This window comes from Cibotium barometz, chromosome 61, assembly GCF_041138505.1.
Source record: "Cibotium barometz isolate CiBa-2024 chromosome 61, ASM4113850v1, whole genome shotgun sequence".
NCBI lineage: Eukaryota > Viridiplantae > Streptophyta > Polypodiopsida > Cyatheales > Cibotiaceae > Cibotium > Cibotium barometz.
The window spans coordinates 32,260,005-32,287,883 of NC_141106.1; the positions used below are offsets into that span (position 1 = coordinate 32,260,005).

The 27,879-nt window shown below is 45.0% G+C and overlaps 1 protein-coding gene across 4 annotated transcripts in view; it reads right to left on the reverse strand.

Moving 5' to 3' along the window:
- LOC147604794 (putative CoA ligase CCL12) overlaps positions 1 to 17,907 on the reverse strand; it is a 43,941-nt gene extending 26,034 nt beyond the window's left edge. For all 4 annotated transcript variants that reach the window (XM_086794501.1, XM_086794500.1, XM_086794499.1 and 1 more), the window contains exons 1-6: positions 17,501 to 17,907; positions 17,037 to 17,166; positions 16,692 to 16,945; positions 16,381 to 16,585; positions 16,230 to 16,270; positions 15,962 to 16,090 (exon numbers count right to left, since the gene is read on the reverse strand). In XM_086794501.1, coding sequence (XP_086650627.1) covers positions 15,962 to 16,090; positions 16,230 to 16,270; positions 16,381 to 16,585; positions 16,692 to 16,945; positions 17,037 to 17,166; positions 17,501 to 17,775 — 1,034 coding nt within the window. In that variant the 5' untranslated portion in view covers positions 17,776 to 17,907. The remainder of the gene's footprint in view (positions 1 to 15,961; positions 16,091 to 16,229; positions 16,271 to 16,380; positions 16,586 to 16,691; positions 16,946 to 17,036; positions 17,167 to 17,500) is intronic.
- Between the last annotated feature and the right edge of the window lie 9,972 nt (positions 17,908 to 27,879).

Here is a 27,879-nt window from a genome sequence, read left to right on the forward strand (position 1 = left end):
AGCTTGCTTTAACCCATACAATGCTTTGTGCAACCTGCATACTTTATGTTCCTCACCAGGAACTACAAAACCAATGGGCTGATTTACATATACTTCCTCCTGTAAATCTCCATTTAAGAATGCAGTTTTGATATCCAATTGATGCACTTTCCATTTTTTATGAGCAGCCAATGCAATCACAGATCTTATTGTGGTCATTCTCGAAGTAGGAGCAAAAGTCTCTTCATAATCTATTCCCTTTTTCTGGGAGTAGCCTTTAGCCACAAGTCTTGCTTTGTACCTGTCAATAGTACCATCAGACTTTCTTTTGACTTTGTACACCCACTTTGTGCCAATTACATGCTTGCCTTTAGGCAATTCCACAAGATCCCATGTATTATTCTTCATGATAGAAGAAATTTCAGCTTGCATAGCTTGCAACCAATGCTCATTCTCATGTGCTTCTTCATAAGAAGGCTCTTCTGAATCAAAGAGACCACCCATTGCGAATGCAGACTCCCCACGATGTACATTCAAAGCATGGCTGGAACTAGCCCTTGTTCTACCTGTGAGTGGAGCTGCAAGTTTGCTTTCTTGCAAAGTTTTCAGCAACCATCTTGGCACTGACTTGGCTGTGTCTATGGCTGTTTGCTCTTCCCTGACAAGATCTTCCACTTCTTCCACAGAAGGGGGCTGAATGGCTGGCTGGTCCACATGTTCTACATGTGGATTTTCTTGTGTAGGGGCTGGCTGATCTGAATCCCCCCTAATTGCAATGGGTAAAAGTCCATCAAACATGTCCTGTATGCCTGTATCATTATTTTTATACAAGCTGACCATGGGCTGTTCTGAATTTTCAGCAAATACCACATCTCTACTCACAAAAATCCTTCGTGTAGTTGGATTATAAAGACGGTATCCTTTGCTTTCATTGCTGTAGCCCACAAAAATGCATTTAATTGCTTTGTCATCAAGCTTTGTTCGGAGTTGTTCTGGCACATGTGCATATGCCAAACACCCAAATGTACGCATATAATCCACTGTTGGCTTTCGGCTATACCAAGCCTCAAATGGTGTTATGGTTTTCAAAGCTTTTGTTGGACACCTGTTCAACACATGAGTTGCACACATTATAGCTTCCATCCAAAATTTGTGAGGCAACTTTTGTGCTTTCACCATGCATCTTGCCATCTCCATGAGAGATCTATTTTTCCTTTCAGCTACACCATTCTGCTGCGGTGTATAAGGCACAGTACATTGGTGTTTGATGCCCTTTTGAAGCATATAATCCTTGAATGCATTTGACATGTATTCTCCACCTCTAGCTGAGCGAAGTGTTTGGACTTTACATGCACACATATTTTCAGCCATTGCTACAAAGTGTCGAAAGCATGTAAACACATCTTCTTTTGCTTTCAAAGGGTAAGCCCAAGCAAACCTGGAGTAGTCATCAATGAATGTGACGAAGTAAAGATGCCCCCCTATGGATGGTGTCCGCATTGGACCACATACATCACTATGTATGAGCTGTAATTTACTTTCAGCTCTAACAGCTCCATCTTTGGGGAATGGTTTCCGTTGCATCTTTCCCAAAATACACCCCTCACATACATGTCTTGGTGGAGACTCAAGAGGCGGCATATTATCAACCATATGATGCTTCTGCAAAAGCATCAAACTCTGAAAATTTACATGCCCAAAACGAGCATGCCATAGCTCTGCATCATGCATAGCAGGAGTGTGGGCAGCCACTGTATTTACATCATAAGTGCGCTTGTCATAGCTGTCCAGCTTATACAAGCCTTTGTATCGTGTTCCAGAAGTGACTATTTCATAACCCTTTGATGGGTCTTTTACCAAACACTTCCCATCTTCAAATTCAACCTTTAAACCTTGGTCGTTTATGGCTGAGACGGAGAGCAGATTTTTCTTTATTCCTGGAACATACAATACATTTTTCATACATATATTGGCACCATTGGCTGCAATAAGTATGATATTACCAATTCCCTTTACTGGATATGTGGTATGATCTGCACATGATATAGTGCGGCCATTTGAAGCATAAACCAAGTGCTGAAATACATCTTTGCATGAAGTGATGTGGCTCAAAGCACCACTATCAAAATACCATGATGCATTCTGTCTGTCAGATGCAATGCAAGACATATCAGTGTCCGAAGCACTTGGTGTGTCACTAGTGCATGTGACCAAAAAAGTGTACTCTTCCTGGATTACATTAGCTGATTGCTTTGCTTTGTCATCCGAAGAGTCTGCTACTGCATTGCCTGCTTCTTTCTTTCTCTTTTGCAATCCTTTTCCTACATTCACTGATATAGTGTCCAGGCTTATGGCAGTAGTGACATTTTCCCTTCTTTTTGGGCTTGTTTGCATCCCCTTTGTCAGACTTTTCACCACTAGAAGAGGGCTGTCCATGACCAGCCTTGCTAGACTGTTGTCCCCCATGCTTAAAGCTCTTTGCTTTACCCTTATCCTTGGCTGTAAATGCCTTTTCTCCACCACGGTTGCTCCATATGTTTGCTCTTGTTTGCTCTTCCTGCAAGAGTAAACCCACGAGCTCTTCAAAAGTGACGGGATCACCACCTCCTCTCATTGAGAGGTTGAGAGAGGTGTGAAAACCCAAGTAGGAAGGCGGTAAAGAATGTAGAGTGTTGGTGACCATCTGTCTGTCTGGGATAACCTCATCAATGTTGAGCAATTGTTCCTGCAAATCTTTCACTTTGGTGAGATGATCTGCCATAGAGTCACCCTCATCCATAGAAAGAAGATCCAATTGCCTCTTCAAGTAGGCAACTCTTGCCTCGTTGCGTACCTGATACATTGCTTCCAATGTGTCCCATGCAAGCTTCGATGTCTTGCATGAACGAATGTGCGGAATAATAGTCCTTTTCACTGAAAGGGCTATCAATGACATGGCCTGTGCATCTCTAGAGTCCCATCTTTTCTGCTCTTGTGTGGGAGCAGGATCTACATCAGGAGCTCTTTGAGCACCTCCCCTTTGAGGCGTGGCTGGCTGAATGGTATGTGGGCGTGTGTCATCACCACACACGATGCCCCAAAGCCCTTTGGCTACCAGCAAATTACGGATCATAAAACTCCAGAGGGAGTAGTTAGATCCATCCAGCTTGTCCTCCTGGGTGAGCACACCAAATACATCCGTAGCATTCTGTGCCATGTCAACAAAGTATAACTGCAAGCAAACCAAGCACCAATGTGCACTGCCAGGCAACCAAATGTCCTGTGCAAATGTATGCCTGCAAACCAAAGCAAGTGTAAACCTGCACCAAATTGTCCAATTACACTCAATGTGTATACATACGCGACAAATCGCAGCTGTAATGCCCAATTACATGCTCCAATCAGAAAATCCCCAATTTTTATGCACTCCAATCGCTTCAATGTGCATCTAATTGGCCAATTTTCAGAAAAGCCCCAAATTTCTGCAAATGTAAGAGCTTCAATTTGCCAATTTTGACCTCAATTTTGAAAAACCTCCAAATTTCTGCAAATGTGAGAGGTTCAATTTGCTGATTTTGACCTCAATTTCAAAAACCCCCAAATTTCATCTGCAATTTTCTTTTCAATCTGATTGCACAGTATTTATTGTCTGCAAAATCGGCATATGACCTGCACTGCAATAGCTGCAGATTTTGTATTTGGGTTTGATAAAAAATTTTGACAGAGAAATACCTTCAGGGAAGGGCAGCAGGCTTGGAGCAGACAAATTGAAAAGGAACTTGGGCAATGGACCAAGTCGTTGCAGGTGGAGAAAGCGGATGGCTGTGGGCAGCCGACGGGGAGCTTGGGTTGAAGCGTACAGAGCTAATGGCAGAGGCGAAGGCGAGCTGCACCAGGCAGGTAACGAGCTAGTCGCTGGAGTTGGGCGGGCGTTGAAGACGGAGTCGCTGGGCGTTGGTGTCGGGCGAGCAGCAAAAGGAGGGAGCAGCACGCGCTGGAGTCGCTTGTCGAGCAGGCGGGGCAAAGGCGACGGGGCTCCCGGTGCTTGTGTCAGGCTGGACCAGCCGGGACGGAGCAGACGAAGGCGCAGGGAGAGTGGACGCGCTGGCGTCGAACAAAGGCCACGCGTGGGCTAGCGCGCACGGAGGCCGGAGCAGACGGGAACGGAACAGCGACGGCGGGCTCGGAGCGCTGGGCGAGGCGACGGCGACGGAGGCCGAACGGGACGAGATGTCCGGTGGCTGTGACGGAACGGCTAGTCTGCAGGCGTCGACGGAACGGGACGACATTGGCCGGCGGGTGGAGCGCTGACGGGGAGACGGAGCAGCTGTCGGACGTCGCTGCTGTCGGACGGTACAGCCGCCGGCTGGGAAGGGCAGTGCCGCCCGTGAGCTGGGCGGTGGTGGTGGGCTCCCCACTAGTGCCGCCCGTCTCTGGCGGCCGGACGGTGGAGCAACTGGACGGAACCGGCGGACGGACGTCCGTCGACGGAAAAACACAGTGTCGACGGAAATTCGCAGTCGACGGAAATTCACAGTTTTTTTCAGCAGATTCTGCACAACCACCACTCCAAGGCCAGCTTTCAGCTCTGATACCAAATGTTGGGTATTGGACTCACACACTCACACACAAAAACCTGCACATTAGGGTTAGGTGCAGGGTAGAGAAGCTCACACATACAAATGAGAGAGAGAGAGAGAGAGCCAAAAGTGTGGTATCCACAAAATGCAAGTCAACCCTTGCATGTGTGCCACATCCATATAATATAGAAGTACAAAATATTATATGTTAGAGTGTCCTTTCACACTTGATGTCCAAGGGGAAAAACCACATGGGAAAAAGTGCCCTTGGTTAAGCCCTGTTCACACACAGCACTACCATAAGTGAGCATATGCCTACAATGGCGAAATTTTTAAAAATAAGAATTATCTTTTATTATGCTAAAAGAGAAATTCCTATCAATTCTATACTCTAAAAGTGTCATTTTCATAGGTATGCATAAAAGATTATTATTTTATTGTAAAGGTGTTACTTTTATCATATTTGATTTTCATGCATAGAGGTATGCATAAAAGATTATTATTTTATTGTAAAGGTGTTACTTTTATCATATTTGATTTTCATGCATAGAGGTATGCATAAAAGATTATTATTTTATTGTAAAAGTATTACTTTTATCATATTTGATTTTCATGTATAGAGGTATGCATAAAAGATTATTATTTTATTATAAAAGTGTTACTTTTATCATATTTGATTTTATGCATAAATAGGATGTATAAGAGAAATTCTTTTATTCTAAAAGTGTAATTCCTACTAAATTGGATTTATGAATGGAAAGATGTATAAAGAAGTTATTTTAATCCAAAAGTGTTATTCTCATCAATTTTAATTTTATGCATAGAAAGATGCATAAAGAAATCTATTTTTAGTTCAAAAGAGTTATTTTCGTCAATTTTGATTTTATGCATAGGAAGATGCATAAAAGATTGATTTTTATTTCGAAAGTGTTAGTCTCCTTAAAATGGAATTTATGCATAAATAGATGCGTAAAGAAATCTTATATCAAAAATAAGAATTCTCTTGTATTCTATAAATAGATATGAGGATGTGAAACGAATCAAATAGATGAAAATGAACGTGGAATAGATGGAGATGTATGTATGTGAAAGAATGGATGTAGTTATATGTATGTGAAAGAAATGATGTAGATGTGGAATGTGGGTATGGATGTATGGATGTGAATGTGAATGTGAATGTGGATGTGTAAATGGAGATATGGATGTAGATATGGAATGTGGATGTGGATGTATGTGAATGTGAATGAGGATATGGAATGTGGATATGGATGTATGGATGTGAATGTGAATGTGGATATGGATGTATGGATGTGAATGTGAATGTGGATGCATGAATTGGAATGTGGATGTGGATGTATGAATGTGGATGTAGATGTGGATGTATAAATGTGAATGTGGATGTGAATGTATGAATGGGAATGGGAATGTGAATGTATGAATGTAAATGGGAATGTGAATGTATGAAGGTGGATGTGGAAATGAATGTATGGATGTGGAAGTGGATGTGGATATATGAATGTGAATGTGGATGTGGATATGAATGTGGATGTGAAAATGGATGTATGGATGTGAATGTGGAAATGGATGTATGGATGTGGATGTGGATGTGGATGTGGATGTGGATGCGAATATGTATGTGAATGAATATGAAGTCGATATAAGCGAATGGATGAGATCAGATGTCATGTGAATCAGAATGTGAATGAATAATATAAGATCTGAACGAATGAGATATAATGAGAAATGGATGTGATGAGACGTAAGGTAAATTAAGAAAGATAGGAATGGATGTTATGTGAAGTGAATGAATCTGATGTGATGGGATGGAAAATGATGTATCTGGTCAAGAATGGATACACATATGAATTGGAATTGGATTAAGTAATATGGATTGATGTGGAACAATTTGGAAAGATGTGAGTTCATTATAGAAACTGTAATTGTGAACTATTTTTAAATGACTGTTTTATGTCAAGAATGCTGGGGAAGCATTTTGACTATCTTGAGAATGTGGTCGTGAAGACCTACCTGATAAAGTTGCAACTGCTGAACGGAGAGTCACTGGAGGACGTCTCGCGTAGCAAGGTCGACCGAGGTCTTGACCAGCCTCGGTTCAATTTAAATGGTGAGCTTCCGGTACGGTGGATGAGGAACCAAGGAAGCGGCCTATGAGTGAAGCGCTAGGTGACCTGCGAAGGATCCTAGAGGGTGCTGACCATACGGTGCTCGGGCTATGGGTCGCAGAAGATACCCACACGTGCGTCGTGGAAGATATTGGAATAAGGAGTAAGAATTATTTTCTGAAACCGGGCATGGATCTGGTTGATTGACCTTGCTGGTCCTCAACGGATGAGTCCATGGCTCTTTTATATGGATCTGTTGGGTGATCTTGCTGATCTTCCACGGAGATTCCATTCTGTTATGTGAATATATTGCCGGTTACTATGAGCTAGGAACTATCGAAAAGGCCCCTGAGTGAACAGGTGGTGAGCGTTCTAGTTACCAATGATGCCATAAGTACACCGATGAATAAATGATTGAAAATATGGATTCAACCACAAATTTTGAGGATAGTGATCAGTGACATAATGGTTTGTTTCATTAAAGGATTGTTTTAAAGTTAGCTGATGCTGAGAAAAAGGCAATTTCATATTGGGTGTGTAAGTGGTGTGACTAGTTTATGTTTGCTTGAACTTCCGGCTAGGGGACCTAGGAACTCTTTTCCCTGGTACCAGGGACAAAACCTAACCAAATTTTAAATTGGATCCCATCACTACAGTGGTTGGGCAGTTGGCTAACCCATGGGACTGGATGGGGTTAGGCTGGACTGATGGATCCGTAAATTGAGACTCAATTTCTGTTTAGTTCGATAGATGAAGTAAATCCCGGACAAAAATTGTTCTATGGAAAAGAATCAACGACTGTGCCTCTCAATGAGGAAAAAAGCGTTGATCTCTATGATCCAAGTGCAATCTGTCCCTTGATCTGACTGTGGAACTTACGAGTTCGGTCAGATCAATTCAGTTAGTTAAGGCTTTTGACTACGTTAGGAAAAAGTTATCCTGGTGGAATCGCCTGTGCTTTCCGAGCAAAGGAAGTTTTCCGGGTTCGGTTTTGGAAAAACCGATGGATTAGTCTCTAGTCCGGATATCCGTGGACGAGGCCCCAAGTGCGGGACCCTACCCCGCGCAAGAAGTGCTACTTCCGCTGCTAGCACCCCCGAATCCGTTGCACGGTGGAGACAGGGATCTCACAGGCTCGCACTACACGATCTTCCCGAGAGGCTAGTACTAGTGGTGCACCTGCACCTCTAGAGGATGAGGCATTTGAGGACTCCGCTACCGGCAGTGACCCTGAGAGTGAGGCTACAGAGGCAGAAGATGCAGATGAGCATGAGGATGCAGATGAGCATGAGGATGAGGATGAGGATGAGGATAGCAGCTAGTAGCTGCCAGCATCATTTTATTTGGACATGTTATTTAGTTTGAACTCTAGACATGTTATTTAATGAGGCATGAATCATCACCCACGTGGTGATCCTTTTGATTTCTGTTTAGTGATTTCTGTTTAGTCATCACCCACGTGATTTGTGATATCATCATATCTTACATGTATTTTGTTTTTATTGAAATGAATTCAATGTGGTCTCTTATAAGTCATGCCAACAGTTTTTTCTTTTGTATATTTCAAGTTAAAAATATACATGCTTTTTCTATTTTGTATGAAACCTTTTTGTACCCGTTTCTTACCTTTTATGAAACGTTTCAAAACGTATGAAACCCGTTTCATACCTGCCGTTTCAGAAACACCTGGCAACACTGGTCTCTAGACAAGACCAAAGAAGATGCATCATTGTTTCCTTTATGCAACGACAAGATGGGCATTTCGCAGCAGCTATGTGTCTTTTTTCAAGAAATTCTCCAACTGGGAGCACTCCCAACAAGCATCGCCATAAAAATAATCTACATTTGAGTGGCAATTTATTATGCCATTTTCTTCAGGTTTTGTTTCCACCAACGGACTGTAAACCGGCCTTCAGAAACCAAAGGGCGGTGGAACAAACACTCGCACATAAAACACTTCAACACCATTGAGGACCTAGAAAAAGGAAAACAAACAGGGGGAGCTAGAGTGCTCTTGCAAATAGTACACGGACACCGATTGGCCCCAAATCGCAGTGGCGCCCCTTGCGGTATTTCTTTAATTGATTATAAGAGCTTTGATTACAATATAAGGCTGGTAATTCAGCCGTCCCAGTAGAACTCCTGAAGCCTGCAAAGAACCTGTATCTGGCTTCTTGTCCACACGGCATCCACAAATAAATCCAGCCATTGTTCGCATCGAAAGACTCTTCTCACATTGAGTCTGCATACAGAAGCTTTCTCCCATGATCAAGGCTGCCACAACCATCCATAGCCTCTCACACTATGAACAGCATCACACCCTGACACATCCAGTGCTTCTGCATCACAACACAGACTCCCAAACTGTCTCTCAGAAGAGTATCACAGCACAGCATAACATACAGTCGACACACCTGTACAAACCCTCTCTACCATCCAAGGGTACTATCCATCTCTGTCATGGATTCCCTGTCCCCTGTCTTGTCAGTAGCAAGGCTGTACCAAACATGTGTCCATTCCTGTACCCTTTGCCTGCATGTGACCTATCTCCTGGAGAAACCCAAAAACATGTTTCCTCGAGAAAACCTACGACCTGTTTCCACATGAAACCCTTAGGCCTGTTTCCCTTTGAAGCTTATGTCCTGTTTCCATACATCAAGTTGCCTGTTCCCTCATGAAACATCTGGCAACATAGAGATGCCCATAGCTGTAGTTCCCACTGTTCCTTTCTAGCAGGAAGAAAACAATCTGCTCCATGAGCACGCAGCCATGCGAGCTTGCTTCACTCCCATGCCAAGAAACATAACCACATGACCTGTACTTGTAGCCAGAAACCCAAGTACATTGCTGAATTTGCAGCCAAGCAAAAACAGCCCATAAACTGTCCCAAAACAGTCCTGAATCCAAGGCAAAGAGAAACTGAAAATTCCATCAGATGAACGCCATCGACATGATGTCTATGTTCATGGAAATCCAGCCCCTGTCCACCTTTGTGTCCAAAGAAACCAGCCCTTGTCTACTCTTCAGCAGAGGGAGAGAGAGAGAGAGAGAGAGAAAGGAGGCCTGTGTCTCTATTCTGTAACACAGCACAGCAACCAGCCCTTTCTTCTCCAAAAAGCATGCAAAAATAGACACCCGGATGCGCCTATATTGCCTGTAGTGCAGCCCGCCAGCAGTACCCTCGTGCTGTCCATACAGGCCTGCATCTATCACCTGGACCAGCCGCCAACCAATCTGCAGCAGCCGTACAGATCTGCCACGTGGACTGTACCTGCACATGCGCCGCCTTCAATCTGCAGCAACCTGACCTGCACCGCCTGTACCTGCATCGCCTGAATCTGCACCTGCAGCAGTCTGATCTGCCACGTGGACAGTACCTGCACAGCAACCGTACAGTCCTGCAGCAGTCGTACAGTCCTGCACAGGCCCTTCTGTGCGCAGCCAGCATGCAGACTACCTCTCCCAGAAAAGCACACGCTTCCTCTTCAGATAGGCGCCTGAATATCCAGATGAGCAGCCCTCCTCCTGGAAAAGCACACCCACACAAAAGATAGGCGCCTCCCTGCTTTTTCTGCCCAACAGCCCCTCTTTTACCAAAAAGCTCACACGTGGCCCCAAAAATAGCATAAGGGCCACGTTTCTTTAATGAAAGGCTTAATAAATGATTTTAAAGGTTTTTAAACCTTCAAAGCTAAAATCTCTTTGCCCCCTTTCACACATGGGGTTGTCCACACATGGGCTTCCATCTTCACTCTCACCTGATGCCATTCACACTGTCCACCATGTCCCCGTACACATCTGCATCTTGTCCAGAGAAAAACACAGGGTCGTGACATACCCCCCTCTTGAAAAATGGCAAGTGTCCTCGATTGCACTCAATGGCACAGTAAAGCATCTTATGAGCAAAGACTCCCCATATGACAAAAGCAATGGCCTTCCAATGCATCTGGATGATAAAACAATCATCCTGCACAATAAGCCACACTGTCCTCTTGCTTGTTCCTTCAGAACCTACAGCAAAAGTCTAAAACCAAATGGAAACACGTTTACGGTGTTAGCCAAAAACAAAACCATGCATCATTCTACATATGGCACACATATGCATGACACACATGCATTCGCAAACAATATGCTCCTCAAAATGCTCTACCTACTCCAAAGTAACAGTCTAAGGGCTGCTCGCAAGCCTTACGCTCATGGGCAACCCGCAGGACCCACGACTGAAGGTAAAACATGAGCATATGAAAGCACTCAATGCATCCAAACACTACATCTACCAAGTACTTTCCCACATATGTCTCATGGCCATCCCGCAGGAGTTACACCCAATGGTGCATCCATGAACATAATAAAGCACTTGATGTATCATACCAACATACATGCAGCACATGACACAATGCAGAGTATTTCCCAATGTATTCTCAATGGTACCAGGATCCAATGGCACCAGAATACAAAAATACCTCTACCTCAAAAAGTGTATGCATACATGCACAAATAGAGTTCGATCCATATTTCCATGAACCAAACCAACTCTAGGACTGCTCGCAAGACTTATGTCCTCCATAGAGTTATCCATAGTTGCAGTTATAGTTCCAGGTGCGCGCGACTGTGAACCATACCCAACTTTTCCATCATCTGTGACTAGTACACAATATCATAGAAGTCCCATAAGCAGATGTACTGTCAGCCTCAGTACCTTCGGGTGAATACAAAGATGTCACCAAGCGACTCCTAGATAACAAATGAGCCTGTCTGTAACAACAAGGGAGTGGAGGTGCTACCCCCCTCTTGAGCATCAGGTAATGCTCCAGACCCATGCTCTGCTGAACCTGAATGAGCCGTAACAAGAGTCGACTCCAACTCATAGGCATCAAGATAAAGCTGCAACTCCTGAGGTGAATCTGCTAAGTCACCCTCCTCCATCCACTTCGCATCCATCAGTGAACCTCCTCCATCCACTTCGTATCCATCAGTGAACAGCTCTTGAACTTCACAGGATAGCAACGGGAAACCTTACCCTGTACCTTTCTTTCCTTATGTGCCAATATATGCTCAGGAATAAGAACCTCGTCAAGTTCCTCCACTTCCATCTGAGCCTCATTTGATACATCCTCAGGCACGCAAAACCTGCTTGCACTCCACCCAAGTGGTAAGCACAAGTCCCCGATGAAGCATAGTAGATCACCACAAAGAAACTGTCTTCCGAACCCATGAAGCCTCTATGAAGATACCACCGGTGACAAACTGTCGAAAGCCATAGCCTTCAACGCATCTCCTGCACCATAACACTTCAACTGCTTCTTGTTCCTGGCCGACTACTTCTTGTCCTTGGTGTCTTTTCTCCTGAACTTCATCTTCAGCTCTTGCTCTTCACCTCATATAGGCAAAGACACAAAATCCTGTACTGTGTCCTGCACTTCCTTTTCACTTTCCTCATGTTGAAGCTTTTGATGTGACTCTCATGAGACAACCACGAGCTCACCCCCTTAGGAAAGTTGGCGATTGTCCCGACCAAAGCAACCACGGACTCGCCTCCTTGAGAAAGTCGACGATGTGTCCCGGCAACGGAACCTTGTAAACCGGCCTTCAGAAACCAAAGGGCAGTGGAACAAACACTCGCACATAAAACACTTCAACACCATTGAGGACCTAGAAAAAGGAAAACAAACAGGGGGAGCTAGAGTGCTCTTGCAAATAGTACACGGACACCGATTGGCCCCAAATCGCAGTGGCGCCCCTTGCGGTATTTCTTTAATTGATTATAAGAGCTTTGATTACAATATAAGGCTGGTAATTCAGCCGTCCCAGTAGAACTCCTAAAGCCTGCAAAGAACCTGCATCTGGCTTCTTGTCCACACGGCATCCACAAATAAATCCAGCCATTGTTCGCATCGAAAGACTCTTCTCACATTGAGTCTGCATACAGAAGCTTTCTCCCATGATCAAGGCTGCCACAACCATCCATAGCCTCTCACACTATGAACAGCATCACACCCTGACACATCCAGTGCTTCTGCATCACAACACAGACTCCCAAACTGTCTCTCAGAAGAGTATCACAGCACAGCATAACATACAGTCGACACACCTGTACAAACCCTCTCTACCATCCAAGGGTACTATCCATCTCTGTCATGGATTCCCTGTCCCCTGTCTTGTCAGTAGCAAGGCTGTACCAAACATGTGTCCATTCCTGTACCCTTTGCCTGCATGTGACCTATCTCCTGGAGAAACCCAAAAACATATTTCCTCGAGAAAACCTACGACCTGTTTCCACATGAAACCCTTAGGCCTGTTTCCCTTTGAAGCTTATGTCCTGTTTCCATACATCAAGTTGCCTGTTCCCTCATGAAACATCTGGCAACATAGAGATGCCCATAGCTGTAGTTCCCACTGTTCCTTTCTAGCAGGAAGAAAACAATCTGCTCCGTGAGCACGCAGCCATGCGAGCTTGCTTCACTCCCATGCCAAGAAACATAACCACATGACCTGTACTTGTAGCCAGAAACCCAAGTACATTGCTGAATTTGCAACCAAGCAAAAACAGCCCATAAACTGTCCCAAAACAGTCCTGAATCCAAGGCAAAGAGAAACTGAAAATTCAATCAGATGAACGCCATCGACATGATGTCTATGTTCATGGAAATCCAGCCCCTGTCCACCTTTGTGTCCAAAGAAACCAGCCCTTGTCTACTCTTCAGCAAAGGGAGAGAGAGAGAGAGAGAGAAAGGAGGCCTGTGTCTCTATTCTGTAACACAGCACAGCAACCAGCCCTTTCTTCTCCAAAAAGCATGCAAAAATAGACACCCGGATGCGCCTATATTGCCTGTAGTGCAGCCCGCCAGCAGTACCCTCGTGCTGTCCATACAGGCCTGCATCTATCACCTGGACCAGCCGCCAACCAATCTGCAGCAGCCGTACAGATCTGCCACGTGGACTGTACCTGCACATGCGCCGCCTTCAATCTACAGCAACCTGACCTGCACCGCCTGTACCTGCATCGCCTGAATCTGCACCTGCAGCAGTCTGATCTACCACGTGGACAGTACCTGCACAGCAGCCGTACAGTCCTGCACAGGCCCTCCTGTGCGCAGCCAGCATGCAGACTACCTCTCCCAGAAAAGCACACGCTTCCTCTTCAGATAGGCGCCTGAATATCCAGATGAGCAGCCCTCCTCCTGGAAAAGCACACCCACACAAAAGATAGGCCTCCCTGCTTTTTCTGCCCAACAGCCCCTCTTTTACCAAAAAGCTCACACGTGGCCCCAAAAATAGCATAAGGGCCACGTTTCTTTAATGAAAGGCTTCATAAATGATTTTAAAGGTTTTTAAACCTTCAAAGCTAAAATCTCTTTGCCCCCTTTCACACATGGGGTTGTCCACACATGGGCTTCCATCTTCACTCTCACCTGATGCCATTCACACTGTCCACCATGTCCCCGTACACATCTGCATCTTGTCCAGAGAAAAACACAGGGTCGTGACACGGACTATCTTAGTGAGGAGCCAAATCTTATTAACTCAATCGACAAACAAAGGTGCAGTAGTCTCAAGACGTCTGCCCGACCACTAAATATATTGCAAAACAAGCTTCCAATCTGCAAGGAGACAAGAGACATAAGGGCATCCAGAAATCTTACCCTCCACATAGCCAAATAAAAGTTCTCACTGAGTTAGCTACCATTTGCCATATGCATCTGTGTTTACATTAAAGAGCAGCGAACTAGCTGCTACAATCATAAGCGTTCAGGGTTGTTGTTGCGCGAGAAAAGTCAAAAGCACACTGGCTTTGCATGCCAGAACATGATAATGGATATTCAAAATGTTAAGCCCTCCACGCATTTTCGGCGAGCATATGAACTCGTACTTAAGTAAACGCAAGGCCTTCTTATAATGAGAATTTTGCCAAAAGATCTCAATGCTTTTTGTCATAAAACAAGAGATTTGGTTTTTAGACCATGCCAGAAGAGGGAGAAAAAACTGAATGTAAGCCATCAAAATCGATTGAACTATTCTGAATCTGACATGAAGCGGCCAAGTAGAGAGCTTCCAATATTCCAATTTAATCATAAGTTTTTGCAATGTACACACACACACACACACATACATACACATGCATATATATGTGTGTACACACACACACACACACACACATGAATCCACCTCTTGTGGAATTGATATTGCCATTGGTGCATATTTACACACACACACACACACACACACATGCATATATATGTGTGTGTGTAAATATGCACCAATGGCAATATCAATTCCACAAGAGGAGGATTCATCATCTACACCATAGAAGTAGCCCGGTAGACAACCACCAGTGGCAATACCAATTCCACAAGAGGTGGATTCATCATCTCCACCATAGAAGGGGCCATATCCTAAATGGGTAAAGTAACTTTGGATGGGAAAGCTCTGCCAACAATCACAGAAGAGCCAACAACTCTTGGTAGATCCAAGAGAATAGAAGAAGACAGTGCAGCCAGCCACCAGACAACATAAGATGGGCGCTAGGGCAGGTCAGCCAGGTCCAGACAGGCTGGACTGGTCAGATTGGCAAATAGGTCAATCAGGTTGGCAGTAGGTCAAGCATCTTGGCAGTAGGTAGGGTAACCAAGTAACCATCCACCCAGTATACGGTGGGGCTGATTGCCTATAAATAGGCCCCTCCCTCCCCACTTCAGTCATCAATCAATCTGCCTCCTCCTCAACAGCAGTCAAGCAGTTCGGCAGGAGCTTACAAGTGTGGCGTTAGAAGGCAGGAAGCAGCTGAGTTAGCCAGCATTTGGGGTACACTTCACCAACTCTGGTGTTCTTCTGAATTGGTCATCTTTTCTTAGGTTTGCAGTTTCAGCAGTGAACAATATTTTGTAACATGCAGACTTTACTGGTTTAAATGCGTTCCCCAGTAGTCTTACACAGAGCAGGGGATTTCAGAGCCAGTATAGAGCACGGTTGAGGTGAAATAAGGCTGCCCACACCTTCTGGCTCTACATAGATGAGTTGACAGATTATATTGACAGATTTGGCATCGAGGCGTCCATCCTATCTGAGACAGTAGTCTCCATTCTCTTCTATGCACCCCTCTTTTGTAAGCAGATAATTAAGGCAAAGCATTGATACAGTAGTATCCAAGCACTGTTCAACACACCTCTACTTTCCAAAATCCTTGAGGCAGTCCAGCTTTGTAGCAGTACTCCAGCAGTGTTTGTTCCAGAGTAAAATGAAAATAACCACAGGAATAACATAAATGTAGAAATAAAAAAAGTAGGTAAGTTAGTATTATACCTACACAGATGATCTGCTAAGGTTAGAAATGCATTCCATAAAATATCACCAGTCCTTAGGGTCACCTCCAGGCTATTTTCATTGGCAGGTAGCACGATAGCCATTGGAGACTCAGCCTCCACAACACGGCTGCAAGAGAAACCAAGAAGGAGATGCCTATAAGGTTTGATGTTTGTAAATCTTGAGAACAACCTAGCACCAAAAAACAGAGCTTGCATGGTGCTGACAGCAGGCTCAAAAAAGGCAAATGCTCATCCTGTGCACACACCTGTAAAGGGGAAGCGTTTTCCCACCCCTCAGAATGACATCCTGAAACAAAAACCCTTGTCATACATTAGTACCAATGCACTAATATCGTGGAATTAAGACTTGATGACTGCTTTGAGGTTCCGCCATATCCAGCCACCAAAAGTGTTTACCTGTGTGAAGATACACTTTGCCTTGGACACTCTTAGACGTGTGGCTATCTCTCGAGAAGCAAAGCTGTCAGCAATAGAAGCCACAACATAGCCTGCCAATACGATAGCAAGGTATATGATAATACTGTTGGTGTTCATAGGCATGTCTATGGCAAAGGCATCTCCCTTCGCAAATCCTAGTGAATCAAGAGCGTTTGCAACCCGGCTGCTTCAAAGATGACTTCAGTCAGAACGATAACTCACAAACAGGCATAAAACCAAGTGCTTTCAAGTCACAATGTTTCAGCATTCATATTGAAGCACTGGCTTACTTTACAATTGCACGAAGTTCAGCATAGGTCATGCTATGTAAGGAGGTTTGGCCTTCGGTCCTCCATGTAATTGCATTGTTGAGGTCTGTCTTCCCCCGGCTTGGTTTGGATAAGAAACAGCATTCTGCAGCATTCAAGACTGCTCCAGGAAGCCATGTCCCGCCTGGTCGTGATTCATCTGAAGCAATAAATATGCATTTGGGTTGCACATAAAAGTGGAGGCTCAGTTCATCCAAAACAAGAGGCCAATAAATCTGCAAACACATCCCTACACATGTTACGAGTTTCAAAAAAATCTCAAAGATTCATAACATGAAAATAAGCCATAGCCAATAGCAAACTGACTTCTGGATGGTCTGCCGAAAATTTTTGAAATGCCGGGTAGCTCTCAATGGGACTATAATAGGAAGGTCCTAAAAGCTTTTTTCCATGGGCCTCCATCAACCGCCCAAGATTGGTTTCTCGTGCTGATTCCCTGTTCCGTTAAAAATCAAGCACCTCGATCAATGCTTGCACTTGAGTGACTGTTGAGATGTAATTGAATCTTCAAGATAGCATGCCATTCATTATGCCAAACCAGTGAAGAAAAGCAGTAACCAAAGTGCATGGAAGGGCGACTGACCGATCTCCCATGTGCATGGACAAGCAAGATCGAGGATCCTTGTATATACCAGATGTGGTGGATAGGTGAGATCCAAATGGGAGCGATCGACCGCGGTACGGACAAGCAAGACATGCTGTGATGGATGTGGACGGTAGATGAGTGCATATGTGTGATATACATGGGAATAGGGAAGTGGGTTACTTACTGGGAGGGAAACCAAGCTGGAGGAGGTCCCATCCTGTCGTTGTCCCAGTCCTTGTAGATGGAGTTGTACATGAGCCGATGGAGTGCATGTGGTTGCTTGGGGTTGAGCAGCTCCTTGGAGACAAGGCGCCACGTGGCGGAAGCACACTGGCCAATTTCTGCAAGAGCTTGCCTGAGCTGCCTGTAGAAGACCTCAGCCTCCAGGGGTGAGAGCCCAACGTGAAGCAGGTCCTCAAGGGTGAGGCTCTGGACATTTTTTTGCTCAGAATTTGGCATTCTCTGAACCTATATGCTGGGATCACTGGCGCTTCGATCTCACGTTGATGCACAGACGTTTGAACATTTGAGTGATGAGCAGTCGCTACTTTCCTCAATTGAATAAAAGCTGTCCATTGTGTGAAATCAGCCTTTTTTTATTATTATTTTTTATTTTTTATGGAACTATATATATATATATATATATATATATATATATAATTCCAAAAACAAGTTTACAGCTTTACATTCAGTGCCAACTCCGAGTTCATCCATAGAGTCACACACTCTACATCTCCATGTTAAGTAACCTACATATCAGACTCCACCTATCATCTTCTAACACAACATAGGACTTCCCCCCGGAAATCAGACTTTTTTTTATATATATAAATCCATGCATGGACTTCAAAAACCCTTAAAAAGAAACCCATGCAAGTGCCCTGCTAGTGGCTTCAGGTGTGGTGCGATATAAAGATAAATCCATGTAAACCCATCATCTACCTATCAAAGCCTCTCTCTCTCTCTCTCTCTCTCTCTCTCTCTCTCTCCAAAGGGTTTCCCTCTCAAAGATCACTCCAAATCAACCAAGAATATGGTCGTGTTACTATTTATAGTTTGTAGAAAGTGCCCTGCTAGTGGCTTCAGGTGTGGTGCGATATAAAGATAAATCCATGTAAACCCATCATCTACCTATCAAAGCCTCTCTCTCTCTCTCTCTCTCTCTCTCTCTCTCTCTCTCTCTCTCTCTCTCTCTCTCTCCCCAAAGGGTTTCCCTCTCAAAGATCACTCCAAATCAACCAAGAATATGGTCGTGTTACTATTTATAGTTTGTAGAACGTGCCATTTTTGCAGGCCATTATTGGTCGACACTTTTGAGAGGGAGTTCCATGGGATTAGTTTAAGGGAAAATCCTTTGTTTGAGATTAATGCTTAATTTCTTGAAAGTTAACCCTTAATAAAAAACCAACGATGACTCCCTTTCTAAAATGGCCTGTTTAGCCTCATGTGTGCAAGGGCCCCGTCCAGGGACTTATCAAACGTCAAGCTCTCACATAAGCTTCGCCATTCATGCGCGTCGAAGGCTCCATCTCAAGTGGTTCTCCTACACTCAATGTTGCACTGAGAGGTGGCTCCAAGCATCGTAGGTAGTTTAGCCTCGTGTGAACGAGGGTCATTAGGGACTCACCATTCGTGTGCCGAAGGCTGCTTCTCAAGTGGTTCTCACGAATGTGGCACACTGAGGTAGCCCCAAGTATTTACCCTCGTGTTGTGTACGAGGGTCAGGGACTTATTACCAAATGCCAAGCTATCGCGCAAGAGCTTTACCATTCGTGCACACCAAAGGCTGCTTCTCAAGCGGTTCTCCTGTGCTCAATATCGCACCGAGGCGGCTCCAAGCCTTGTAGGCAGTGCATCTGGAGTAGCCATGGCCAATGTGGTCGGTCGAAAGCTCCAACCACACACCGTAATGCCTGGACTCGCCGCTAAAGAAGAGAAGGAAGAGACCGTGAGGTCTAGAAGAGGGCATTGTCTTCCTAAACCCTAAGCAATGGCATGCCCACATGCACTCACAAAGGGTTACGAGAGAGAGAGAGAGAGAGAGAGAGAGAGAGAGAGAGAGAGAGAGAGAGAGAGAGAAAATGAAATGAAATGATATATTAACGTCTTCAGAATGCCAAAATGACCTATGAGACCAAAAAGGTTACAACAATTGGTGGATCTGATACAATGTCTGTGTAAGAAAAGCTAAAAACAACTAAACAACTAACTGAATCACTATCACTAGTGATAATCAAGTCATCCACATAGATGACTAATAGTATGATCCCTCTATTTGTCTTTTTCACATATAGTGAAAAATTTGCATTGGATATCTGAAATCCAATGGTAACAAGATACTCCCCGATCTTGTTTGACCATGCTCTGGGTGCTTGCTTCAAGCCATACAAGGCTTTGTGTAACCTGCACACAAAATCTGGATGTGCATCACTCTCATAACCTGGTGGCTGCATCATGTACACTTCTTCTTGCAAATCACCATGCAAGAAAGCATTCTTTACATCCATTTGATGTAAAGACCAACCCTTCGCTACAGCCATAGCAATGACAGGTCTCACGGTTGCCATTCTTGCAACCAGGCTAAATGTCTCCTCATAGTCCATGCCATAAGTGTGCACATAGCCCTTGGCAACCAATCTTGCCTTGTACCTGCTCACTAAACCATCAACATTGTGCTTGACTTTATACACCCACTTACATCCAATTGCCTTCTTTTCCTTAGGCAAAGGCTTTGGGTCTCTTTCCTTTCAAAGACCGATCTGCAATCTCTATAAACCTCACATTTAGACTACAGAGGGGGTTGCTAGATATTTGGTAATACTACACTATGAGGGCTTGTACTTATACCATGGGCACTTTTATTCCACTAGGTTTTTTCCCATGGCCTTCCAAGTGTGAATGGGCGCCTTAGGGTTAGCTAGTATATAAGCAACCTCATCCTCAGTTTAGGGTTGCTACTCATCTAACTCCCATGTTGCATTTGCATCCAATGCTGCCATCTCCTCATTCATGGCATCTTCCCATTTCTTATTTCCAATTTCTTACTCAAAGCAAGTGAGCTTAACCTCCTGTATTGCTTTTACCGTGTAAGCATAATGATGGGCTGTATATCCATCATATCTTAGCCTGTCAATAGAGTATCTAATCTTTGTAGAACTGCGTCCTCAAAACAGCCCTAGTTCTCCTTACACCAAGAGTAACCACAGACGGAATGCCAAGCTCCTCATCAAGGCTCTGCTCAGAGCCACTAGAGTCACCATCCACATATGAGTGACCTGCTGACATATCAGGCACAAAAGGTTGATCTACATTTTCCTTCCCTTTCCATGATACATGTGTACCTGCATCATTCCTCAACCTGCCTGACCATTGGCTAACATTGGATCCATTGCTCGAGGACTCCCCAGGTCCACTCAGCACTTGTGATTGCTGCTCTACATGTGGTGCAACATCAGCACTTCTTACATCTGCGTCTTCTATTGCCTTCACTACTGATGCATACCAGCTACTCATCTCATCGAAGACAACATCTCTGCTTACTCGCATCTCACGAGTGGTAGGATTATAGCATCTATAACCTTTTTGCTCCATAGCATAACCAGTGAAGATGCATTTCTCTGCCTTTGGATCCAACTTTGTTCTCACTTCATCAGGAACATGTACATATGCAATACACCCAAACACTTTCAAGTGAGACACATCCGGTCTTATGCTTGTAAACTTCTGTTCAGGAGTCATACCATGAACAGCTACAGTAGGTGTCCTGTTCATAATGTACACAGCAGTTGCTACTGCTTCTGCGCCCAAAAGTAATGTGGCATATTCTTTTCAGCCATCAAGGCACGTGCCACTTCTGCAATGTGCCTGTTTTTCCTTTCTACAACACCATTCTGTTGCAGAGTGTACCTACACGTAAACTGTCTCTTGATTCCTTGCTTTCTCAAGAAATCGCTGAACTCATTGGAGAAATATTCTCCCCTACCATCTGATCTTAGGCATTTTATTTACATGCCTTTTTCCTTCTCGACCAAGGCTTTAAATCTCTGAAAGTGAGCAAACACCTCACTTTTCTCCTCCATAAAATAAACCCACACTTTCCTAGTGTGGTCATCAATGAATGTAACATTAATAGTACCTGTAACCTGCAATTGTTGCAGTCTTAATCGGTCCCCATACATCTAAATGTATGACATCCAATGGCCTTGCACTGACATGCTTTTCATGTGGGAAAGCATGTTTGGCCTGCTTACCAAGTTGGCATGCTTCACATACCTTATGCATACCGTCAACCTTAAACTTTAACAACAATATTTTGGGCTTGCATAGACTTCAGTCTTCGCTGCTGTACATTCATATGACCAATGCGCTTGTGTCATATGTCAATATCTACAATGACACTTGTTCTATGCGCAAACATGGATACCTTTATCTCAGACATGTTCACATCCAAAGTAAACATCATGCCATTTCTGTTACCCTTTGCAACCAAGCGACACTTATTTTTGAAGTCTTCCACAAAACATCCTTGAGGATTAAACCTCACTTGCAGACCCTGCTCAACAGAAACCAAGTTCTTTGTATTCGAAACATAAAGTACATCAGCCAAGTACCTCATTTTGCCATCCTGCATAGACAATGGCACTTTACCAACATGCGCAATGTGATGCGTAGTATCATCACCTATTTCTACATAACCCGTTTTTTCCATTTTTTGCATATCTCTAAACCACTCAGCATGACTGGTCATGTGGTTAGAGTCCCCAGAATCCACATACCATATATCTTGAGATCCTGACACATCCCCTGTTATGGAACTAAGCATGTGCTGCATCACAAACAGCTGCTCACTTCTGTCATCACCTCCATGTTTGCTAGATGATGCATAGCTGCCTTGCTGCTATGCATCACAAACAGCTGCTCACTTCTATGATCACCTCCATGTTTGCTAGATGATACATAGCTGCCTTGCTGCAACTTCCCACTTTTAATGTCATTCTACTTTTTGCAGCAGTCCTTTGCCATAGTAATAGCACTATATGCTGTTTGCATTTTGATTTCTTTGCCAACCATCTCGGCCTCTTTGGCTCCCCTTGCCTCTAGACTGGCCTTTTCCACCTATGTATGATTGCTATTGTGAATCATTGGACTATTGTTGTCCAGAATTCTGATTTCGTCGGCCACCACCTTGGCCTCGACCACCCACGGCCTCTACCTCTGCCTCTACCTGAATTAGAGTAGAAGGTATGTCCCGATGTGTTCTTGCTTTGTGAAGAAGAATCCTCACCTAAAGCCTTTTCTTCTATGTTCAGCATAGATATCAAGTCCCGAAAGTTGGGAATATTCTCCCTAACTGCAATGGAGGTCTTGAATGGCTTGTACTCTTTGCCAAGCCCATTCAGATAAACACTCACCAAATCATCATCCTCCACTGATACATTGATAGACCCAAGGGATTCAACAATGCCCTTGATCTTTAAGGCATATTCATTGATGGACATGCTTTTCTTTTCCACAATATGTAACTCTTGCATTAATGGACATGCTTTTCTTTTCCATAGTATGCAACTCTTGCTTTAACTACAACTTCCTTGCCTTTGTGTTAGTCTGGAACATCTAAACCAGATTCTGCCATGCAACTGCTCCTGTATGTGTCCTATCATAGTGTCTGTGACACTAATTGAAAGCCAGTACGTGAATTTTCTTGCACCCTGATTCCAATCCTTGAATGCCTTTATATCCGCAGGAGTGGCATTCTCCTCAGATAACTCTAGAGGCTCCTCATTATCTCCTTCTACATAGTCCCAAAATCCTTTACCCATTAGGAAATTGGTCATTGTGAACTTCCAGGCATGGAAGTTATTCTTATCCAGCTTCTCACTAACAATCTGATTAATTTCGTCAGACATGTTTTCATGCAGCAATCAAATAATCTACAAACAGACAACTTCTGTATGCAACCTGTAATACAGCAGTATCTCCTGTAACTACTAGCAGTGGTACTTCAGCACAGCCTGTGTGTCACCAAATGTGACCAGAGTACATGTACATACACCCAGTATCAACAATACATGTACAAACCTTGTCTGCACTTCTCACTAACAATCTGATTAATTCCATCAGACATGTTTTCATGCAGCAATTAAATAATCTACAAACAGACAACTTCTGTATGCAACCTGTAGTATAGCAGTATCTCCTATAACTGCTCTCCTATAACTGCTGTAGTAGTGGTACTTTAGCACAGCCTGTGTGTCACCAAATGTGACCAGAGTACATGTACATACACCCAGTATCAACAATACATGTACAAACCTTGTCTGCACTTCCAAAATGCACTGCTGCACTGCAATAACCAGATTTTGAGTAGAAATAGTTCTCTATCAGAACTTTCAGAAAACTACTAAAAATACCCTACAGTGACGAAACGGGGCCCGTAACGCGCTCGAAATGCGAATCTAGACGAAAAAACTATCTAATAGCACAACATACCTACCCTGTAGCTCCTCTCCCGTAAAGATAGCTTCTCAATCGAAGATGTGTAGCTCCTAGAGCTACTGAGGGGGTGTTGTACCTAAACCAATGTCATGTAGGCTGTAATGCCTGTGACCGACGGCAGACCGGATGGCCAGACGGGGCTTTAGCATCAACGCCTCGGTCGGAGCACCGAGGTCGTGGCCATCCGGGATTCAGTGGGAGGATGCCCATGCGGAGTCATGGGCGGCCAGGCTAGTGTGGACGGCAGGCCACACACTATATAGCCTAGGGGATGAGGGGCAATCCTCATTCTTCCTCTATGGCGGGTGGTGAGCCAGAGGCCGTCCCCTCTTGTGGTAACGCCCGTAGTGGCGTTACGGGTATCTAACACTGGTATCAGAACATCGGTTCGGTTGGGTCGTCAAGGTTTGTGCGCGTGACCAGAGGACCGGAGCCCACTCAATGGTTTTCAACCATTCAAATCTCATCCTTATCTCCACAATGGAGTGTGCGAAGGGAGGCGGCCAGAATTGAAAGGAAGAACTCTCTCTCTCTCTCTACGCCAGATCTTTGAGACAGCAGACCAGCGCATACTGGGGAGATACATTCTAGACATACAGCGCCACAGAGAGACATTATTACAGGCTCAGACAGCTCCAGAGGGGGGGCGACAGACACAGATTACTACATTTTTTCAGAGATCCATACCCCTCCCAGCCCCTACACGGCAGGGAATTACTCTCCAGAGAGCAGAGACACTTAGAGCCCGCAGGAGACAGAGGACACCTGGATTTCGGACACCACGCCTATACCAGAGAGAGATGACAGAGATCAGAGCTCAGTTTCACAGAGAGGGTGCGGAGCGACTGGCTCGCTTCAGAGCACACCCAGGCATGTTCTTCAGGGAGCTGTGGACACCCCCTTCACTGATGTATACCATTTTACACCCCCAGTATGGTACAGGATGGAGCTAGCTAGGTTGCATATCATGATTGTATACTCCATGCATATAGCTTTGCATTCTCCTAGTAATAGAGCTCCATCCCCTGCACACCCAGATTCAGCTTTTTTATTCAGTACTTTTTCATTTTGTTGGGATGACAGAGGATACCCCATACAGGTACTCCGATTTGTCTCATAGGCCGAGTTCGGTCTTTTGGAAGACGTTAATAAAATCTTTCTTTCTTTCTTTCTTTCTTTCTCTCTCTCTCTCTCTCTCTCTCTCTCTCTCTCTCTCTCTCTCTCTCTCTCTCTCTGGGTAGCACACACACCAAAGCGAATCTACAGCATGTAAGCATTTTTCGTTTTTCTTTTGCCGTTGAAGCTTGTCTGCAAAAAACGTTTCGTTTTGGTGGAGGAGAGAAACTGGTGTAGAGCAGATAACGCGTTTGTCCACTGTGTGGGGGGGGGCGAAGACCAGCCCCACGAGCAGATAACGCGTTTGTCCACTGTGTGGGGGGGGCGAAGACCAGTCCCACGACCTCTTAACAGCTGTGAAGAGAGTTCGGCTGCTGGAGTTGTGGCCTCGGGGCTTGAGTCGGCTGCTGGAGCTTGTGGCCTCGCGGCTGTGAAGCACCCGGCTGTGGCGGCCAAGCCATACCCGGCCAGCCAGGCCAGCGCGGCCAGCCAGGCGACGGCCAACCAACCAGCGCAAGCAGGCGGCAGCCACCAAAGCTTGTGGCCTCGCGGCTGTGAAGCACCCGACTGCAGCGGCCAAGCCATACCCGGCCAGCCAGGCCAGCGCGGCGGCGGCCAGGCAACGGCCTGCGCGGCCACCAGGCGACGGCCAGCCAACCAGCGCAAGCAGGCGGCGGCCAGCCAGAGTAGCTAGGCGACGGCCAGCCAGGCGGCGGCCACCAGAGCAGCTAGCGGCCACCACAGGCAGCCAGCCAAAAATAAATAAATAAATAAATAAAATTATTGTTTATTTTTTTATATTTTAATTATTCATTTTTAATAAAATTAAAAATGAAAGTAAATTCACACGGATCCTCTCTCTCGGCGGGGAGGGATAATCCCGGCAAGGAATAATCCGAGTGTTTCAGGCACAGCTTCCCGAGCAAATTAAATTTTTTGTGAGTTGCAGGCACTTTTCTCTCGGATCGGAGCATCCCGGAGTAGCGACGCTTGTAGAGCGCAGCGCAACATAAATCTACAGTCGACGGCAGGCGACCGTAAGGGGGGTGACTATTCTCTCTCCACCACACTGCTCATTTTATTAACGTTTTTTCTTTTGTAATTTTTGAGTTCTCGCATTGTCTTTTGTGCAAGAATTAAAGATGTCTGCTAGGCGTAGTGTGTCCCCACCGCCTTCTACTTCTCTAGGGTTTTCACGTCTCTTGTCCTCGGTCACGGGTTTGGCCCCGACCGAATTGTCAGGCCGTATACGCCCGATCGTTGTTCGGTTCGAAGTGCGCTCGTCGATCACGCGTGATTCGCTAGCGCCCTCCTCGTCTATTGACCCCGCCTTAGGACCCAGCGAGCCCGCAGCAGCCGCATCAGCAGATGACCCCTTTCTGGCCGATGAGCCAGAGGACATGAACACCGACGTCGCCGAGGGGACCGAGGAGGACCTCTTGGAGTACGACGATGATGATTATGACCTATTGGACCCTGTCGACGTCCTGATAGAGACGGAGCTCTCTAGTGGACTGTTTAAATATCTTAATGCCAAACTGAACAATATGGGTAAAGTCCAGGCTGATTTAGTCACGATGCTACAGAGCATCTCCACACAGTTAGATGCACTGACAGCCGCCTCGGCTAGTACTCCGACTCCTCGTGGTAGCCGAGCTCCTGTGGCACGGGTGAGCGTAGCCTCGCCAGTGGTTGCAGGAGTACAAGCCGATGCGCCTACGGGGCCGTCCGTAGAGCGACAGCTTCGTCATTATTAAAAGACTTAAAGCCGCCTAGTTTTGGTGGCGAGGAGAAGGAGAGAAACAAGGACTCGGTCAATATGTTTCTAGCGAAGTGGTCAAATTTGCACGCACTGCGACAGCAGCCTAGCCGTATACAGCCCGTAGAGGCTAGCCTCTCATTAACCGCGGCAAAGCGTACAAGTGGTGGATGAGTTTGACAACTCATCCTGCCACTTGGACGGAGTTTGAAACAATATTTTGAAAAGAATTTTTGCCTGTTAATGAGGCAGAGAGAAGCTGGGAGTTATGGGACAAGTGCTCGATGGAGAACAAATCCCTAACTCAGTACATCTCAGACTATAGGGAGATAGTACTCAAGCTAAAGGGAATCGATGCATTCAAGACATTGCGAGGCTTTAAGAGAGGCCTCAAAGATGATTACCTTGAGTACGTAGAGCCCTTACAGCCTAAAGACTTAGCAGAGGCAATTAAGTATGCGCAGATATTTAATGACATCAAGCGCCATAGTGCACGTGGTGGTTCTAGCAGGGCCGAAGGTAGTGAAAAGAGGAGGTCAGGTCTTAAAAGAAAAGGGTTCCGCAGTGATAAACAAGGGGATAGGACGGACCAGGAAGGACAGGGTGGTCATTGGTCTAAAAAACCGCAACCATCCAAAAAGAAAAGAGACAGCGAAATCCAAAAGAAAGAGCAATATATTAAAGCGCGAAAGGAAAATCGCTGCTTTAATTGCAATGATGTAGGGCACACGAAGGCTGAGTGTCCAAAGCCTAAAGCCAGCACGAGTGGCAACGAGCCCAAAAAAGATGGTAAATCTTCTAAGCAGTTGCATACAGTGCAGAGACTCCCTCTCAGTTTCACAGAGTTCAGAGAGGTGACAGTGTGTCATTGTGATGAGCATCACGCTTGTTCAGTGACACCAACGATGTGGCAGCCTACTGTAGGTCCGCATGACATGGTGCGCATGTATGGCACCATAGGTGGCCGTAGAGTCAGTTTTTATTGATGATAAGTGGGGTTAGAAGCAATAAAAGGAAAAAACATCAATCACTATTGCTCATGTTAGTGCTGAAAGGCGTTCATAAGCGATGTTAGTAAGTGGGGTTAGAAGCAATAGAAGGAAAAAACATTAGTATAACAGCTAGCAAGGGAGATTCTAGAGGAACAACCATCTGAACAAGAATATGAGTTCTCATTCCTCGGTTATAGATTG